Source organism: Sorex fumeus, unplaced genomic scaffold (genome assembly GCF_029834395.1).
Source record: "Sorex fumeus unplaced genomic scaffold, SorFum_2.1 ptg000054l, whole genome shotgun sequence".
Lineage (NCBI taxonomy): Eukaryota > Metazoa > Chordata > Mammalia > Eulipotyphla > Soricidae > Sorex > Sorex fumeus.
The window spans coordinates 20,113,856-20,134,369 of NW_026606111.1; the positions used below are offsets into that span (position 1 = coordinate 20,113,856).

The 20,514-nt window shown below is 33.9% G+C and overlaps 1 protein-coding gene across 5 annotated transcripts in view; it reads left to right on the forward strand.

The window, feature by feature from the left end:
• Positions 1-20,514, forward strand: part of GRIK2 (glutamate ionotropic receptor kainate type subunit 2) — a 672,268-nt gene that overhangs the window by 450,893 nt on the left and 200,861 nt on the right. For all 5 annotated transcript variants that reach the window (XM_056124992.1, XM_056124990.1, XM_056124987.1 and 2 more), the window contains one exon: positions 4,661-4,867. In XM_056124992.1, coding sequence (XP_055980967.1) covers positions 4,661-4,867 — 207 coding nt within the window. The remainder of the gene's footprint in view (positions 1-4,660; positions 4,868-20,514) is intronic.

Consider the following 20,514-nt stretch of genomic DNA (forward strand, 5'->3'; position numbering starts at 1 on the left):
AGAAAGAGAGATAGAGGGGGGTGGGGGAGATCCAAAAGCTGTGGTGAGTTTTCAGAGCAAAGTATTCACAGTGCACACAGTTCAGTTCATAAAGATTCTTGATTAAGAAACCACATTGCTTCCATTTGGCTACTTTGCTCCTGCCCCAGCCCTCTAGCTACATTGTTTGGTTAGCTTACTTAAAACCCTCTGCTGGACCAATAAAATCATGGACTCCTTTTGCCATTTCTGCTTACCTCTATTTCTTTACCTATGTAGTGTATCCTTCACTGCCATCTTGACCCACTCTATTCATGTTATTTTAATAACCATATATTTATTTTTTCCTATCATCTCAATTTATTCTCTGGTGTTCTTTATTTAAGCCCAGTTGAGTTCCTCTTACTTATACAAAAGGTCTACTGAAATATTTTTTAAAAATTAACTTTTGTTTAGGTATCTTTAATTTTTGAAGGCTAATTTTGCTATATATAAAATTCTTGGTTGATAATGTTTTCTTTTAACATTTTTAAATTTCATTGCTTTTAAAACTTAGCCATGTTTTTACTTGGGAATTGACAATTTATTGTGCATACTTGCACACAATAAGGTACTTCTCTCGCTGCTTTCAAGATATTTTTCTATCTTTGAATTTTAGTTGTCTGATTGTATGTTTTGGAATAGATTGCTTTCAGTTAATTTTATTTGGAGTTCATTGAATATCTATGTATTTGAAGTAAAACAGATTCTGTCACCTACTCAGAATTTTTCATTTCTTTTTTGTCTTTTTTATTTAGAGACTTGATTTGAGCATACTTGTGGTTTCTGTTTGTTGTACATCATCAATTATGTTAACTTGTCCTTTAGTGATTTTGCTGAGATTTTTTACAAAGTAGTGGAGCATAATAGGAGCATAAAAGAACTTCCCCTATATTTATAATGCTTCCATATATCACAGGCCCTCTTTATGCTTAAGCCAGGTGGTTTTCTATCCTATCTTTCTGATCTGATTTCAAAGAACCGAAAGTCAGAACAACACCCACAGTGATTCAATAAATAAATCAATTAATTAAAAAAAAAGAAAGTCAAAACAAATTTAAGTCTTAATTTCTATTCTTATCTTTTTATAATCTTATGGAAAAATTAAAAGCCAGTAGCTGTATCTTCTAAATGACTTGATACTGTTATATTTGATCACTTGATCACTTGACATCCCATTACTCATTGATTTGCTCAAGCAGGCACCAGTAATGTCTCCATTTGTCCTTGTTGCGTGCTGTTGTATTTAATAACTGAATTTCAGTTCTTTACCTTAAACTAATTTTAAAATATTTGTTATAAATATAAATTTAGAACTAACCTTGTGTTAACTGAACATTATTTTTTATTATTGCAAATTTATTATTTGAGGGTCTCAGCATACAGAGATTACCTAAAAACTATAAAAAATGAAAATATCAAAATTATTTTAAAAGTCCTCTAAAATGGGAGCTGGAGCAATAGCACAGTGGTATGGCTTTTGCCTTGCATGTGGCCGACCCAGGTTCAATTCCCAGCATCCCTTATGCTCCCCTGAACACCACCAGGAGTAATTCCTGAGTGCAAAGCCAGGAGTAACCCCTGCACATTGCCAGGTGTGACGCAAAAAAGCAAAAAATAAAACAAAACAAACAAAAAAAGTCCCAAAAGTCCTCTGAAATATTCTTTGTCATAGTAGCAAGGGGTATTTGCCTTGCACATGGCCAACCCGGGTTGGATTCCTCCACCCCTCTCAGAGAGCCCAGCAAGCTACCGAGAGTATCCTGCCCCCATGGCAGAGTCTGGCAAGCTCCCCATGGCGTATTCGATATGCCAAACACAGTAACAAGAAGTCTCACAATGGAGACATTACTGGTGCCTGCTCGAGCAAATCGACAAACAACAGGAGGACAGTGCATAGTAGCTAAGGAAAACAATTAGCTACATAAATAATATAAAATGACTTAAAATAGGTAAGAATCTCAACCTAGTCACTGATTAATAACAATTTTTTCTGTTTACTGTTATTTTTCCTTATTTTGTACCTGTTACATAAAAGAGTAATGGTATATAATAGGAGCTTAATTATATTTAAATAATTAAACCTATTTTTGTGATTATATGTTTATAGGATATGTTTTATGTATATCATATAGTGATTTTTATTCTTGTATTTCTAACTTGTGACTATTATAAGGTATTGATAGCTTAGCGTTAAAACAAGAAATTTAATTTTAGGAAAAGGAAGAGGAATATATGTTATACACTTAAAAGTTTATTATATTTAAAATGATATTCTGTTCCTTTCAACCTTATAATACATTTCACTTTTTTTCGGAACTCAATTTGGGTTTTATTCTATGCCAGTTCCCAGTCTGATGCAGATAAAAATACATAAGTTGTTTAGTTTTTTAAAACTGGGATTTATAATGGAAATGCTGACAAGTCCTTAATACAGATGCCAGTGGAATGAAGTGCCTTTACCTCTAGTAAATGCTGATGTGGAGATTTAAACTATATGAGGAATCTATAAAGTTTCCCAAGAGAGTTTTATCATATTATTCATTAAACTCAGCATGTGGTACAGTAATTTCTTATGCTCCCATTTTTCTTTTCTTTTCTCTGCACTAGATTATTATTTATCTTTGAGCAATGTGAAACAGAGAAACGAAGTTTAAAAGAGGCATAGCTTGATGTAAAACTATCTTATGACAGTGAAGTTGGATATCAGACTCACAATTGAAAAACTGTCTTATTACTCAGCAATAAATATTAGAAGAATAATATATAATTTAGTTACAATCAATAAATATTTTTAAATGCCACAGTTCTCAAATGTTATGAAAACATACTTCTTATATATCTGAATATACTTTTTAACTTCACAGGGATCAATGATTTTTTTTTTTGCTAACAACAGTTGTATTGTTAGCTTATAAGTAAAGAAAATCAAAATAAGAGGTAGAATGCTTACTGGGAAAACCTAAATTAATGGAATATAAATGGTACATTTTTTAGATTTTTCTTCCTCTGCTTTTGTTCCTTATGCATATACATTCCTCACAATCTCATATGCTGTTAAATAATCCTTAACTGTACATACTGATGTCTTAGGCGGTATCACCCCAAATTTTAAATGTATCTTTATCATGGGGATGTTCATAGTGGGGTTTACCTAGTATGGGAAACTACTTACCTTCTACTCAAATATTGCACATATATATCTGAGTTGTGGAGAGAGTGTGCTCCTGGCAAAACTTGTCTTGGCATGTGCTGGTGGCAATCAGTTATGCTTCGGGCCACCAGGTTTAAGGTGGCTTCAGGAGACCATGCACTACAACAAATCACAATGTAGAATTCAGATTTGTTAGAAATTTACTTTCTCTTTTGATTTATCTTTACCAGTCATTTTTATAGGCGCTGAAATAAATATTAATGAACTGAATTTGCAATCTGTGCTCATGTATTTATATCCTAGCCCAGGTAAAAAACACACATGCACCAATTGAAATTAAATCATTAATAATTAGATTAGAATAAACATTATGCTGAAAATAAAGATAAGAAAAGGGATAAAAGGGATATAAAATTTATGCATAGAGGACTTTACCTTTTTTAAGAGGAGAATTTGAGCAGTGCCTTAAATGAAATGGTTGTCTGAAAGGATTTGAGAACCATTTTATAGTCAGAAAGAAATGCGCAAATTGCAAAGAACAAGACTCAGGAGCAAGCTTGGCAAGGTTAGGAAGGAAAGAACATATATCTGGAATACAATGAGAGGAATGAGAATCTAAGTCAGAACAGAAAGTGGACAGAACTTTGAAGTTTTAGGTATGCAGTTTTGCTTTTGCTCTGATATTTTTTTTCACAAATTTTGAAAGTTAATACTACCCACAGACAAACGGACTTACCTCTCTACCTCACATCTGACTGTTAGTAAGCAAGCCATAGAGCCTCAAAGTGAAAGTACCTCAAGAACTTCCCAAAGCATGGCTTGTTAGCAAGGGGGCTACACTGTGTGCTGTACTCCCTTGCTAACCCGTAGCCAATCAGATGACTTCCTGCCAGTCCCTTGGAGCACACTGTTATCAGCTGGGATTGAGGCAACAATATTGTCTTAAACCCATACTAGCATGAATTTTCCAGATAATCAACATTTAGGTCTGTATGGCTGAGATAGTAAAGTGGTGGCAGAATAGTAATAACCATTGCTTTTTTCATTTTATTCACTAGAATCCACTAGAAGAATCTATTAGATATTTATTACATGGTACAATTCATTGTGTTATTGCAGTCATGGTAAAATGAGCCCTGTGTATTATTTATTATATACATATTTATTTATTATATACATATGTGTATATTTATTTATTATATACATATTTATTATATACAACAATTCTATACATAATGATGCAATATGTAACATTATTGCGTAGTTATGGTGGTATTATTATAACTATTTTCTTGTTAATCACAAGCATTCCTGGAGTAACTTGACTTCTCTCAAACTATACTAACAGATGTTACAAAAATTAAAAGTGATCATTGAATTTAACAAATATGAAATTTCCTATCATCTAAGGAAAGCTATAATCTGTATAACAAATTCATAATTAACTGATTATCTCCTTCATTTGTGTTCCAATTTTTGTGCTTCCAGGAAGAACCCTATGTCTTGTTTAAGAAGTCTGACAAACCTCTCTATGGGAATGATCGATTTGAAGGCTATTGCATTGACCTCCTTAGAGAATTATCTACAATACTTGGCTTTACGTATGAAATTAGACTTGTGGAGGATGGGAAATATGGAGCTCAGGATGATGCCAATGGACAATGGAATGGAATGGTCCGTGAATTAATAGATCATGTAAGTCCCCTTTTTCATCATTCATTTGTTTGGGTAGATTGCTAAAAGATTTCCTCTTTTTATGGAGATAAAGGGGAAAAATAATCCTCACTTCAAGCCATATTCTCTTTACTAGTTATATTAAAGCATTGCTGTCACTGTCACTGTCCTCCCGTTGTTCATCGATTTGCTCAAGCGGGCCCAGTAACGTCTCCATTGTGAGACTTGTTACTGTGTTTGGCATACTGAATACATCACGGATAGCTTGCCAGGCTTTGCCGTGCAAGTGAGATACTCTTGGTAGCTTGGCAGGCTCTCCGAGAGGGGCGGAGGAATTGAACCCAGGTCGGCCTGGTCGGCTGTGTGCAAGGCAAACACCCTACCCGCTGTGCTATAGCTCCAGCCCATATTAAAGCATATGCTATACTTTATATTTTTCTTATGTAAAAAGAAACAAAGAGGTCTGCATATTCATCTTAAAATGCTATCACGGGATTATTATTTTGAAATAAGAAAACTTAATTCCTAAATTGGAATATGATTTCTGAATTATGTTCCTTTACATTTTTATAATGCTGACTTCCTAATTAATAAAGAAAATCAGTAATGCAAACTCTAAATTTTATACCAAAATCTTCCTGTAATAATAAGAGTATTTATCTCTATTGTAATGAAAAAATACATTGAAAAAGGATATGAGAATTAATAAAACAAAACAAGAATATTAAGCATTTAAAAAGGAGGATAGTTGTATGTTTTATTGAATAATCTATATAAATAATCTATTCTTGGCCAGAGAAATATTATTTCATAATTTATCAGTTGGTAGTATTACTTATCTTTCAAATAAGCTCCTGGGTTTAAATGTCATAATATTATATTGGCTGTATTCCATAGCATTAAATTTATTTTTCTATCTTTTGTAATATTGAAATATATAATGGTTATAAGAAATCTATAGCATAATGAATACATTTTCATTTAGAAACATTCTGGGCAGTACCATAAATACAAATTCCTACCATTTCATATAGCAAGTATAGGCAATTTTTAAATGTTGGAAATCCTTCACTGGTATAAATTTCAAGCTTAGTATCAATAATAAGGAGTGGCTGGAGTGCTAGTACAGTGATTAGTGTTCTTGCAGTTGATCCAGCTTTCATCCCAGGTTTCCCATATGGTCCCTCAAGCATCTTCAGGTATAATTCCCAAGTGCAGAACCAGAAGTAACTCCTAAGCATTGCCCAGTGAGGCCCCAGAACAAAAACAAACAACAAAAAAACAAAAATAGTAAGGAAATTAAACATTATCTAGATTTATCTACTTATTATCTATATAGAAAGAGATCCTATATTCTAGTTCAAAGAATAACAAAAATAAGCTATTATTATTTGTTGTGTTTTTATTATTTGTGTTGTTTACCAAAGAGTGTGTGGGAGGGGACACACTCCAAGATACTAAGTCTGGTAGTATGGGCTTAAAGGTTTAAAGTTTATTATTCTTCAGCTCCTCAAGATATTTCTTTTAGTTATTTGGAAATACTTAGTATAATTCTAAAGTTTTGATTTTATCAATAATGTCACACTGATTCTAATCAAATGGGACATTTACCATGCAAAATTGTAAAGTCCATTAGAATTAATGTTCTGTCAACAGTGGGCCTCATATATAAGATGGACCCCTATAGCTATGCCATGTAGTTAATCTAAGCCATATCATCTGGGTTTGAAACTGCTTAATGGCTCATTTCTCAGCATCCATCCCTGTCATTAAGAGATACATTCTTATACAGAAACATATACATGTATGTGTAAAGTAAGTACATATAAAGTATATAATTGCATATATATATAATAAAACATTAAAGTTTTTGTTTATTTGGCTGCCTTATCACATATCATCTGATGTGCAGGGAGTACTCCTGACTTGATGCTTGGAAGTTACTCCTCACAGTGTTATTGGACTATACAACATTTGTCATTAGACCTTTGTCATTAAACCTTTGTGTGGGACTCCAGCACATAAAGGATGAACTCTAGTCCTTTGTGCTATCCCCAGCCACAAAACCTCAAATGCTATTTTTGTTTCTATTAATGTCAACTGTAATGTAATCTGCAATTGTCAGAAGATTAACCCAAGCTATTTGAAAAAGCAAATTATTGTTTATTGATTTTCATCTTCGTTAAGGCCAAAGAGGGCGTGGTTAGATTTAGAGTATCAGAATTCAATCTCTTAGATTTTTTGCCTGAGTTTAGCTTTTGCATCTGTGTATTTATATTACTTTTAGCTCTGAGATTACTAAATTTGTGGCAGAAACTTCCCACCAGCAGTTCTAGTTGACCATCCAGGTAGAAATATAAATTATTCTTGTAACCTATACTTGCACCAAAAGACAATGGAATTTGATTGACAATGTATTGACCCAGATCATAAAATAAATTCTGAGCCATTATTCTATTCAGAGGAAATGGTCTTCTTAAAGGGTAGCTTGGGGCATATGCTGAAGAAACTGGAAGCTGAGATTTTCAACTTTAAGTACTCACAGAAATGAAGTTTAATAACTGTAAATTTTTTAAGGAAAAAGATTTCCTTTTTATACCTGAAGTCAGTAGAATGGGGCTTCCACAAAGATCAGTCATTATCAAGCCTTTGAATAATTAGCTTTAGTGAGGCTTTTATTTCAGTCAGAACATGAAAATTTTAGTTTTATTTTTCATTTTTTTACAAGAGTATGGGGCCAGAGCGATAGCATAGCAGGTAGGGTGTTTGCTTTGCACGCATCCGACCTGCTTTTGATTCCTCTGCCCCTCTCGGAGAGCCTGGGAAGCTACCGAAAGTATTCTGCCCGCATGGCAAAGCCAGGCAAATTCCCCATGACGTATTCGATATGCCAAACACAGTAACAAGTCTCACAATGGAGATGTTACTGGTGCCTGCTCGAGAAAATTGATGAACAACAGGAGGACAGTGACAGTGACAAGAGTTTGAATGTTTTATGCTTTATGTTTTATGTGTACATATGTTTTATGTTTTAGGTGTACAACGCTATACAACACACCTAGCACCAAAATATCAGTATTCCATCACCACTGTTTATAGTACTGTTTTCTTCTTGTTTGCTCCCTCTTTCCCTCATTAATCTCAATTTTGTTGTGAAAATTTTAGAAGTTACCATCAGAGGATGTAATTTATTCCATTGCTGTGTTTTCTTATGCTGCATGTATGAGTCAGATTGTTTTGTCTTTTTTCCTTCTGATTTATTTTTCTTCACTGGTCACCTTCTAGTTCCATCCATGTTATTGTAAGATATAAGATTTCATCTTTTCTTAAAGCTGAATACTATTCAATTATGTTATACATACACACATCTTGGGTATTTAAATAATGCTATAATGAACATAGATGCTCATAATTTCAGATAACCAGTGCTTTCACATATATATTTTTCATATATGTTTAATTTGTGGTTTTTAATTTGTTTGGGGGCAACACCTGTCATTGCACAGGGCTTTTGCCTGGCTCTGAGCTCAGAGATAACTTCCGGTGAGCTTGGGGGCCATATTGGGTGTCAGGGACACAACCAGGCCAGCCATGTGTAAGGCAAGTTCTTTCTGTATTTTTTCACTGGTTCCTAACTAATTTATTTTGATTACGCTTTTTATGATTTAAAATTAATTAAAATTTTAATTTTATATGATTTGTTTCATTTTCATTTCACATTTGAATATTTCATCTGCAATTAATAGAGTAGAAAATTAAAGTTAGAAATTTTTCAGAGCTATGGCATAAAGGGTGATGGCATGACAAATAAGAGTATCATCATTGTTTTATTTTTCCTCCTTCCTATTATTTAGACATTGTGGTTAGCAAAGCTTGTGATATCATATTTTGGGCATTCAGTGTTCCACATTGAAACCCAACACTAGTGTCAGCATCCCTTCACCAGTGACCCAAGTGTCCCTCCTTTTGTCTATCAATCTTTCTTAAATTCACTTAATTTTTTTAAAAAAATGTACTTTTTGAGTTGGAGCGATAGTACAGCAGGTAGGGCATCTGCCTTGCATGCAGAAGACCTAAATTCAATCCCTGATGTCCCATATCTCCCCTGAGGACTTCCAGGAGTAATTACTGAGTGCAGAGCCAGGAGTAACCCCTGAGCATTGACGGGTGTGACCCAAAAAAACAAAACAACAAAAAAAATGTACTTTTTAAAGTTTTTAAGTTTGTGTCACCACTTACATCAGTGTTGCATCTTAAAGATTTGATGTACATAGTTCACTCCCCTCTAAAGTACCAAATAAATGTTTCTTATTTGGTATAAAATATATTTTTAAATAGTATTGAACTGATGTCACTAATGAGGTCTTTAAGTTATTTGATCATTTTATTCTTCTTGGTCCTCTACCTTTACTTTCAATTTTTCTATTACTAGAGTACTACCCCATTCTAGCTTACCATTTCTTCATGCTTTTCCTGAGAGTTCATATTGTTAGCCAAGCCTTGGTTTTAAATATTTAGTATGAGTCATTAAACCAGAATACTGATTATAGTTAATGTATTTTTGTGCAACCTCAACCTAGTTTACATATTTATGAGCATGCTTATTTAAATGCAAAGTGGTAACTCTTACTGATAAGCAGACTAACACCCTGAATTTCTCCCTTTCTTTACTTTTCTCAGATAAGATTATCCTCACTAATGACTTGATTATCTTGAAATGAAGATCATTCCCTTCTAATCCATATTTATTGTTCAGCTAAAGTCTTGTTTCAGAAAGAGAAATTAATCCTGCCTTCCTCTAAAATAAAATTTTTCAGTTATGTCTATCATCTTAAGGACACAGTGCCAACAATATATATTCATAAGTTCTTGCACATTTGATTATTGCTTATTACTTGTGAAAGTAATATTTGACCGTTCCATCTAATTTCAGAGCTTCTCTATTCTGGTTTCTGAGTTGTAAGGTCATTTTTTTTTAACCTAGACAGAGAAGAGATAACAAAGTCAGGATATTTATTCCATCTTCACTCTGTAAGACATTATACTTTGGGATAGCTGAGTCTGTTCACTGTCAATTATTATTACTTTTTTAAATAATTAATGTCTATGCTACAAACACCTAGCTCCCATTCTGTGTTTTTATTTACAACCGTTGTGGCTTTGTTTTGACTCTAAATAAGTGCAACTTAAGGGCTACTAGCTTTGGGTTCCTTCGCATCTCTTAAGATTTCTAAGGCATGGTTCTCAAAGTGAGTTCCCCAGGACAGGTAGATATAGTATCACTTTAAAAAAAAAATTATTAGTGAATCACTGTGCAGTACAGTTACAGACCTACACACTTTCGTGCTTGTGTTTCAGTCATACAATGGTTGAGTACCCATCCCTCCACCAGTGCCCATTTTCCAACACAAATGGTCCCAGCATCCCTCCCATCACCCCCGCCCCATCACCTCCACCCCACCCCGCCTCTGTGGCAGGGCATTCCCTTTTGTTCTCTCTCTCCTTTTGGGTGTTGTGGTTTGCAGTAGAGGTATTAAGTGGCCATCATGTTCAATCTATAGTCTACTTTCAGTCCGCATCTCCCATCCTGAGTGGGCCCTCCTAGCACCCTTTACTTGGTGGTACCTTCTCTATCTGAGCTGCCTTTTCCCCCCAGCATGTGAGGCAGGCTTCTAAGCTGTGGAGTAATCCTCCTGATAGTACCACTTTTGAATTTGAGAGAACTTCAAAATTTCAGATCCTATCAGAGACCTACTGGTTTTGAAAAATCTTAAATAGAAACCAGAAGTCCCTATCAGAAAACCCTGCTGATTAGGCCAGAGCAATAGCATAGTAGGCAGGGCACACAACCAAACTGAGCTTAATTGCCAGCTTCCCATATTTGTCCCAAGAGCTTCCCAGGAGTAATCCCTAACAAGAGAGCCAGGAGTAAGCCCTGAGCACAGCTGTGTGAGGTCAAAATTTTTATTGTAAAGGGGAAAATAGAAAGAAATGAAAGTCTTAATAGTAATTTTGATATTATCTTTTTGAGAGTTAATTAATGCCTTACAATTCACCTGGACATGTATAGACAATCCCTTTATAAATAAATCCTAGTGAGTTTTTATTATTAATGTATTTGTATATTTTTAGTGTCAAGAATACAACTAATATTTTGAAGCATGTCCTTTCCCACTGAGTTCTATCCCAGGGCCCTGTATTATTGTCTTTCGAGTGCACCATCTGTTTTCTAATTGAGATTTAAAGTGGAACATCTCTTTTAATTCCATCTATTCTGTTCTTGTTTAACCAAAATCATGTTGACTTTTTCTCAACTTGCCCTTTACTTCTATTCTTGTTCTTGATCTAGAGGACTTAGTTCAACTTCCACCAAATTCATTTCCACTGAATTTCTCTATTTAGCTTCAAAAACACTTCCTCAGTAAGATTTTCCCACTGTACTACAGGAAACCATTTTAAATGAATTTCCACAAGATCCGTCTTTTCTTCTTCACCCCTATTACACATTTTGCATTAAATTATTAGTTCAATATACATTCCTCTAACTTGCATGCAAAATATATGGTAGTTATGAATCAGAGCTTTTTGAGGTGTGTCAGAATTTAAATTTATAGCTTAAAAGAAGCTATAAATTAGATTTATCTTAAAGTCTCATATTGTTAGGGTCCTTGCTCTGAGGAACAAGACAGAGTCAGAAATGTGAGCAAAGAAGTTCTTTATTTGCGCCAAACACATGTACTGGTCGACCAAGGTCCCCTTCACAGAGGGCAACCCTGTCTCCCTGTAGGCATTCCCTTTTATTCGTTTACTTGGGTTAGGACCATCCTGCCTTGTACTGGTTCTCTCCCAGGACCCTAGGGTCATTCTTGATTGGTTTTATCCCTTTCTTGCTACCCTTACCTCTTAACTCAGATTACCCAATTTGACTTTCTTTCCCCTTTTTAGGCTATAGCCTGCCACTTTTCCTTTTATGGTCCTGTACCTTTACTTATTCTTCTGCTTTCCCAGAACTTATGCCAGTGATTGTGTTAGCTGGGTTAAAGATAAACCCACATATCCTGTCCAATATGCCTGCTTAGCATTAAATCATTACAATGTGGACCTATGGCTAATATCAAGTCCCCGATGTTAGTTCTTGCAGCCTTTCAATATTATTGTAAATGTTTAATAATGATTTTCTAATTAGGTATGGTTGAAGCTATACCTAATCTTAAATTATACCACCAATATATGATGCCACTTTCACTGTTTTAGGATCTTTTGACTTTACTTTTCTCTTAATAGGTTTTACTTGCTAATAGTTTCCTTCCACTTGCTGACAACAGTAACCCATGTTAGCTTTTTATCAATGGTTCTTACTTTGGAGAACTTTTCTCCAAGACAATTGTTCTTGTAGAAATATTTACTTTTTACTTGGCATTCTATAAAGTGCCTGGAAAGAAGCTGATTCTTTCATCGTTAACTAGATATTACAGATACTAGTCCCTAAACATTTCACAATATAGCCTCTCACAGCAAAGGGTTATTTTTTTAGAGCACCATGATTTACAAAGCTACTCACAATTGAGTTTTAGACATGCAATGTTCCAGCATTGATCCCAACACAGTGTCAACTTCCCTCCACCAGTGTTCCGAGATTCCTTCCCCTAGCCCCTCACCCATATCCTGCTATCTTGACACACACCTTTCTATGTTTGGTTGTTAAAGTTTGGGTCTCATGACATTAGTGTTGTTGATTATGTTATTTGGATATTTAAGTCTAAATTCCTTAATATCACCAGTGTATCTGAATCTCCTCCCCTCTGTTGCTTCTCATCTGTCTCTTCTTCCCCAAGCCCAGTAGATTTATTTCCTTTTCCTCCCTGTGTACTGGTACCAAGGGTGATCTGGGTATCTCTCCTTTAAACCATTTCATTCACTCATCCATTTACTCTAAATACCACATATAAGTGATATCTTCTATTTCCATGATATCTTCTAGTACCATTCATATTGAAACAGACTGAATGATTTTGTCATTCCTTGTAACTGTCTGGTTTTCCATTGTGCATATACCACAACTTCATGTGCCACTTGTTGGTCATTGAACATCTAGGTTAATTCCAGATCTTAGCTATTGTACTGAGTGCTCCAGTGAATAATGGAGTGCATATGTTGTAAAAAATTATCCCCCCCAAAAAAAATTGATAGTGATAATGTTGAGAAATTCTGGTATAGGCTCACCTAATTTATCAAAAACTTCTAAGAAAAAAGTTGGAGACGCTCTTTAGCAAAAATTTCAGCAAAATCACCAAGGGAAATATCTTTGCTGGAGATTTTCAGAAGTGTAAAAGGGCCTGTTTAGACCATGTGCCTACCTGAGAATGAATCCATAAATAAAAGTTAGAGTGGTACTGGTAGAAATACCTGGAGCTGAGTCAGGCATACACATTTGGAAGTGTGAGAAAAATATCAACCTTTTCTGAATTACAAATATTTCTGTGAACTTATAAATTTTATGTAGACTGGGGACAAAAGCAGCTAACAATAATTTCATAATGACTTTGTGCCAGAGAGGTTTCTTGGTCTTCTCAGCTTAACTAAATTAAGCAGAAGGAATAATCAAACAGCCATAGGCATGGGCATTGCCGTTATGGGGAAATGTCATTTAAAACAATTTTTTTTAACACCCATAAAAATATCTCCACAAAGACAAGAACAAAAGAGGATAATTTCTATTGAGTAAGCATTTATCCAAAACGTGATGAATACTACAGGCATTTAGCTAAGACAGAAAGAAATGTTAAACATTCATGTTCTCAAAATAAATATTACTAGTCTAAGTATAGTTGAAAGCACCATTTATCACATTTTGGTTAAATTTATTTGATAATTAGAGTGACAATCTAAGTTAGCACACTGATCTTATCCAGTTGAAAGGTAAACTTCTAATATAGTTTGTCACAATAGGCAATTTTAAGGCACCTACCTACTAAATTTAGGCTTCTACTGTCCTGAAGATAGATTTCTATCTTTCTTGGCAAATGCATGTCAAAAAGATACTTCCTGGTCCTTGAGAAATGAATTCCTCGGTCATAAAGCTGACAAGAGATTTATATACCTTTCTGAGAAAGAAAAATAGAAAAGACTTACAATGACAAGTTTTCTAAATGAGATTTCTAAGAAGGGCCTCCCTTATTGATAGCAAAATACTTAAGTTCATATTTAATTTGTATTTGTTGTTAACAGTTTCTAGTCTTTGTTATTTTCACCACAATTGATTTTTCTACCTTCTCTCATGTTTTGAGAAAATCCTCAAAATTTAGGGCATGGAATAGCTTCCCAAATTCATTATTGTATGATTAGGGATAATTCTTACTAACACAATGTAAAGATGCAACCTCAGAAATATATTAAGATAAGTGGTTTTCTAATGTATATTTAATTATTTATTATACAGAGAGATTTACCCATGAAAGATGCCTTATTTTCCTACTTCTTCCACAGCAAGGCTGAACAATATGATATTCAGACAAGTACTTGGAAAGGCAGATATGGGTTTAAATCTTAATTCTTCTACTTTGTAGCTGTCGACTTACGTATTTCCATTAAGCTACTTGCACTGTAGCATTTTCAAAACAAGCCAAATATTGGGCTATGAATGTAACTCAGTCGGGAACATATGCCTGCTTGTATAAGATCCTGGATTAGACTCTGGCAATGCAAAAATAAATAAATAATAAACTAAACATAATATTATCATATCATCAATTAAGAATTATACATATAAATTTTCTATGCAGGGCCTGATATATGGCAACTTATCAATAGAGACATAACTGTTCAGTTTAGACTTTGTGTCTTGTTCTTTCTTTCTTAAGTGTTTGAGTATTCCTCTTGAGAACTTAAAAGTAAAACATTTATACATCATTAAGATGAGAAAGATGTATGGATTATTATTGTAATTTGCATGATTTTGAATTGAATCATCTCATCAATGAAATTATCATTAAGTTTAATGTAAAATGTATTACTTGTGAACTTTGGACTTTTGTTGTTTTAAAGAGATGATGATTTTCTGTTTTGTTAAAATGTATATTTTGTGTTAAAATAAACATTAACTAGAAATACAATCTACTGTTAAATTACTAGAAAATATACAGTTTTAAAACATTTCTGGATTTCTTTATGATTATTATATTGTTTAGTATAGCATCAAATTTGAATCATATATGACTGATTGATTGTAGATTGCTTTATGTCTTTTCTAAAATCTTAGCTCAGAATTTCTCAAATAAAAAAATTTGGTTAAAAATTTAACAAAAACTGGGGCTGGAGAGATAGCACAGCAGGTAGGGTGTTTGACTCGCACGCAGCTGACCCGGGTTTGATTCCCAGCATCCCATATGGTCCCCTGAGCACCACCAGGAGTAACTCCTAAGTGCAGAGCCAGGAGTAGCCCCTGTGCATTGTCAGGTATGACCCAAACAGCAAAAAAAAAAAAAATTAACAAACACTAATTATTTGACACATGTTAAGAAATAGTTTGAAGAATGTTTAAGATTTCCTTTTAATAAAACCAAGTATCAAGAACCAAGTATAGAAGTAAACAGTGACATATTTGAATCAAAAGCATTTTGATTTTACCATAAATTTTATGATTTTACCATAATGTTTTATGAAATTATCAGGTTTTTCTTTCTTAAAATTTATCTATTCAAACATACAAAAATTGTTAATATAAGCTTTGCAGTTTGTTGAGCATACATTGTATTTATTGTCTTGCATTTTGCATTTATTATGGCTAGTAACTCTTACTCAAGAGACAATGGTTGTGTGTTATTCATATAGCCAACAGAGTTAGTCATAAGCATAAGAGAAAATATCAAAGGTAATTTAAGTTGGTACCACATAGTATTATAGAATTAATTATAGGAGACAATAGCAATCCAAATTCTGGGTGGTATTTGCCTTGGTAGTGAAAAACTTCAAGAATAAATATACTTGGAAAAAAGATATTTCTAAGTTAATAAGTAATATGTAAAGTCCTAGCATGTTTAAGTTAAAAATGTACCTCTGAGTTGTGTCTGTCTTTTAAGATACAAAACAACAAACCTAAGAATTGATATTTTTAATAAATAAACAAGGTTGAAAAATATTGAACTAAGCTCACAAAGAAAAACAGAAAATACCAAAGTATGATAAATTAAAGGGAACGTTACAATAGCTGTCAAAGAACCACAAAGGATTATTAGACACTACTATGAATATGTTTAGGCCACTAAGTTTGAGAAACAGTAAAGAAGAGGCACAGTTTTAGAATCAGACAACCTCTAAGATTGAATTAGGAGGAAATAGAAAATACAGTGTCCAAGGAAGTTAAAATAATCAAAATTAATTTTATCTAAGGGAGAAGTTGGATAGTATAAAATGATCTACTGTACTGGGATGGAGGAATTTTGGTACATGATAACATTGTACCAATAAATATTGAACTGGGCAATGACTGAAAGGAATGAAGCAAAAAATTTTTATGTGGTGCTTCTAGGTTTAATACCTGGCAATGCACAGTCCTTAGAGAACTACTTGGAGTAAACCCCAAGTACTATACAGCTAGAAGTGCTCCTCCCAGAAAAGAATATAAATTTTTGTCCTATGGTACACCAATGTTATTACTAAATTAAAAACAAATGCTCATCTCAGTATTGTTAATGAGGTTCTACTGCCTAAGAAACTTCTTAAGAATTTCAGAAGTTGCTACTATGATGGTGAGTGTGATATTGGGTTGATGGTGCATGAAATTGTCATTAATATACTGTAAATTACAGTGCTTCAATTAAAAACTTAAAAAATTAGGTAAATAAAAAAAAATTAAAATTTTACTGCTCTCATCAAACCAGCCTTTTTTAAAAACACTTTTTAGAACTTCTGTTTTCTGGTCCTGAATCAAAAGCACTCCTTGTTACTTGACAATCTTGTCCTTTTATCTGTCACACATAGTAAGTCCTAGCTGTAGGCAAAATTCAGAGTTCCTTTTAAGCAAATCATCTGCTGGGCTTTTACTGACTTAGTGTCATAAACTGATAAATTGTGTGAGAGGAGACTATGTTAATTATGTGCTTCAATTCCTTCTAAACTATACAAATTTGGGGAATTTAGGTTGCATCTCTATCACCAATCCATATGGTTAGCTAATCTATAGTGTTTAGTCTTGAGAAAGTTATTTATTTTGTTTCATGGGCAATTATTTCATATATACAATGCAGATAATGATTCAAATCAGATTGTTACTGTGGATTATATGCTGAGAATGAAGCAGTGCTGTATCTGTGTTTTGTCAGAGGGTGGGTGTGAGCTGGAATTGGGTCTTATTTGGTGGTGCTTGGGAGTGACTCCTATGGGTACTCTGGTGCTCAGGAGTGACTCCTATGGGTACTCTGGAGAATATATGTGGTGTGCGGATTCAGAAAGCTTTAACCCCTATACTATTTCTCTGGCCCTGTATTTTTTTTTTTTTTTTGCTTTTTGGGTCACACCCGGCAATGCACAGGGGTTACTCCTGGCTCTGCACTCAGGAATTACCTCTGGCGGTGCTCAGGGGACCATATGGGATGCTGGGAATTGAACCCGGTTCGGCCGCGTGCAAGGCAAACGCCCTACCTGCTGTGCTATTGCTCCAGCCCCTCGCCCTGTATATTTTTAAGTTTTACCAAATGTCCCAGTATAATAGAGGAGACAGAAGATAGGGAAAGAAGAGGAAGACACTTCCATAAATAAAATATGTATTTATATCAATGTAAAATAATTAAGCAAATTTCACTAGATCTCATGACTTACTGTGTGAAACCTTCTGACATAGATACATATTTTCATGTACACAGATAGAAGTTTAAGGAAGTTTAACTTGTTCCCAAAACTGTTTCCTAACCCTTTGGTTATGTATCGAAACCAAACTGTTAATCTCATTCTTCAACTAGAGTATTTAATGATTTATCAAATCCTCTTTGAGAAACTGGCTTCAGATCATGAATACATTCCACAGATCTTAGTGTGTTGTCTGGCAAGTTAACACTCAACAAGTTATTATTAATTCTACTATTGTTTTCATTCTTATTACTTCTATTGTTGCTACTGCTATTACTGTTAATATATCCACAGTAGTACTATGTGTTTTCCTTTTATAACTTTAATTTGACTGTTAAAACAATATGAGCTAGTTTATACGATTACTGGTAACCATAATTACACCTATATTTACAAAAAATAATTGACTTATGAGTAATATATTATCAAAGAAAAGGAGCAGTTTTTAAAAAGTAATTGCAAATATATAATGTGAGATGTCAAAAGAGTTTACATCTCAGTTCCATTGTCTTATTAGAGGTTTATAGAATAGACCATGAGGGAACTGTAATTTTTAGGTAATATTTAAATTTTACCTTTTAAAAAATAGATACGTTGCTTTTTTAGAGATACCAAGAAATTTACAAATCCATTGTGCTAAAGAAAACTTATACTAATATTGTTAATATCTGTACTATTATGAAAGTAAATTGGCCAGCAGTTATTTTTTTAGTTTTTAATAAATCCATTTTATAACTACAGAGGTTATTGAAACATCAAAGCAAAAAAACGATCACTTGATAATTTTCAAAGAAAACAATAAAGAAATTCTGTTTCACTTTATAAGACAAGCATGGCAAAGTGGAATCTGCTGGGATCTAATTCACTCATATTCTGCATTACTTTTAAGAATACCCTTTATGATATGGTTTTCCAGCTACATGAATGCTTCCCAGCACGCTGCCTTAGCATTGCAATTGGTATTTAACATTATCAAACCTTTTATGATTCATAAACGAGTCTTACAGGACCTTGCTATACATTGCTTTGCCTCTTGATTGCTCCTTTATTATATGCTAGGGAGGAAATCGAATATTTGTTTTTCAGAAGATTTTAAAAGGCTCCAGGTATTATCTTAAAAATGGAAAGGCTAAATCAAAACTGTTTATGTTAAATGGGAATTGTCTTGCACTATAAGTTTGAGTTTTGATAGCATTTTGCCTCAATTTTGCGTTCTAGTGGAAGTATTCTAGTATTTTTGTTCAAAAGAAAAAAATGGATCACACTATTACTGCTTTTAGCTAAAAAGATTTAAGAAATAAAAATGCAAATATGTAATTTTCCATGACCCCACAGTGACAACTACTAACATGTTTTTTGCCTTATTACAGATTTATCTCTTTTAATATAAAAGTTATAAAACAATACAGATAATGTTGAAGTCCCTTACTCACCATAAAATTTCTCAATTTAGTAATTTTCTAATGAAGCACAAAATATAAAATTTTCCTTATTCCTTTTCTTATTCCTTTTTACATGTTACCACTTGGTATTATGAACTCATTTTTATTTTTTTACTCTAATTTTATATAAATTTCTCAGTAGTGGTCTGTGACAAGGATATACTATTTTATTTAACTAGTCTTCTGCTGGGCCTTAAAATTATTTCCAGGCCTCAGCTATGAATATCAATGTGTTGAGAAGACATATACCTTGTCTCCTGGCATATGAGTGTAGGACTTTCTCAAAGGGAACTGAGAAAAGAATTGTTGGTCATAGGCCATAGGTCATAGGTTATAGGTCAAGTACACTTTGAGTCATACTAAATAATTTGAATATTGTTTCCCAAATTATTTAATTCCCCTCTCGGAGAGCCCGGCAAGCTACCGAGAGTATCTCACCCGCACGGCAGAGCCTGGCAAGCTCCCCGTGACGTATTCGATATGCCAGACACAGTAACAACAAAGTCTCCAATGGAGACGTTACTGGGCCCGCTCAAGCAAATCGACGATCAACGGGAGGGCCTTTATCTTTTTAATTAATAAATAAATATTCACTATGAATAAAAATATTTTTTATGAGTACAGAGAGAGCACAGCAAACAGGACACTTGCCTTGCATGGGCTGACCTTGGTTTAATTTCTACCATCACATACGTTTTATTTCCTAGGCACTTCCAGAAGTGAAGCACAGAGCTCAGGATCAAATATGACTTTTCAATTTATTTTACCATTATTTTAAACACATGTCATTTTTATTCTTTCTTTTGTTGTTGTTGATGTTGTTGTAAATGATGAGTGGACGTTGCACACATACCTGGCTAAGGTGTTCACATATTCATATCTGTGGTGCTGGCCGGAATGCATATATATCAGCTTGAGCTCCTCATTAGTTTGACCAAGATACTGCAAACTCACCAAAGTTTGCAGTCCTTTAGCTGCAGTGCTTACACACATGCTTTCTTGGCAAACACTCTTCGTTGAGGTATGTAAGTTCTGTTCCTGGTCCTTTCCAGAATTTACTGTTCCTACATATATGTTCAAGACTCTTTCTGGTCTTGGCACTCACACACTTTTTCAGCTACAGTGCTCTCCAGAGATTGCTTCAATTTTTGTGGAGTTCACATACATCTTATTTAAATACAGCCAGCTATCTTATCTTTGCAGATCACAGATAGCAATTACCTGGCAGTAACTTTGTAGTACCTGATCACAGATCTCTGGGTCCAGATGATGTTTTTAAGCTAACATTTTATTCAGAACATAAAGAAAATCTTAAAGGAAGTAAGTCTTGAACAAATGCTAAAATGTAATGTAAAAAAAAATAATACAAGTTTTCTTAGAACA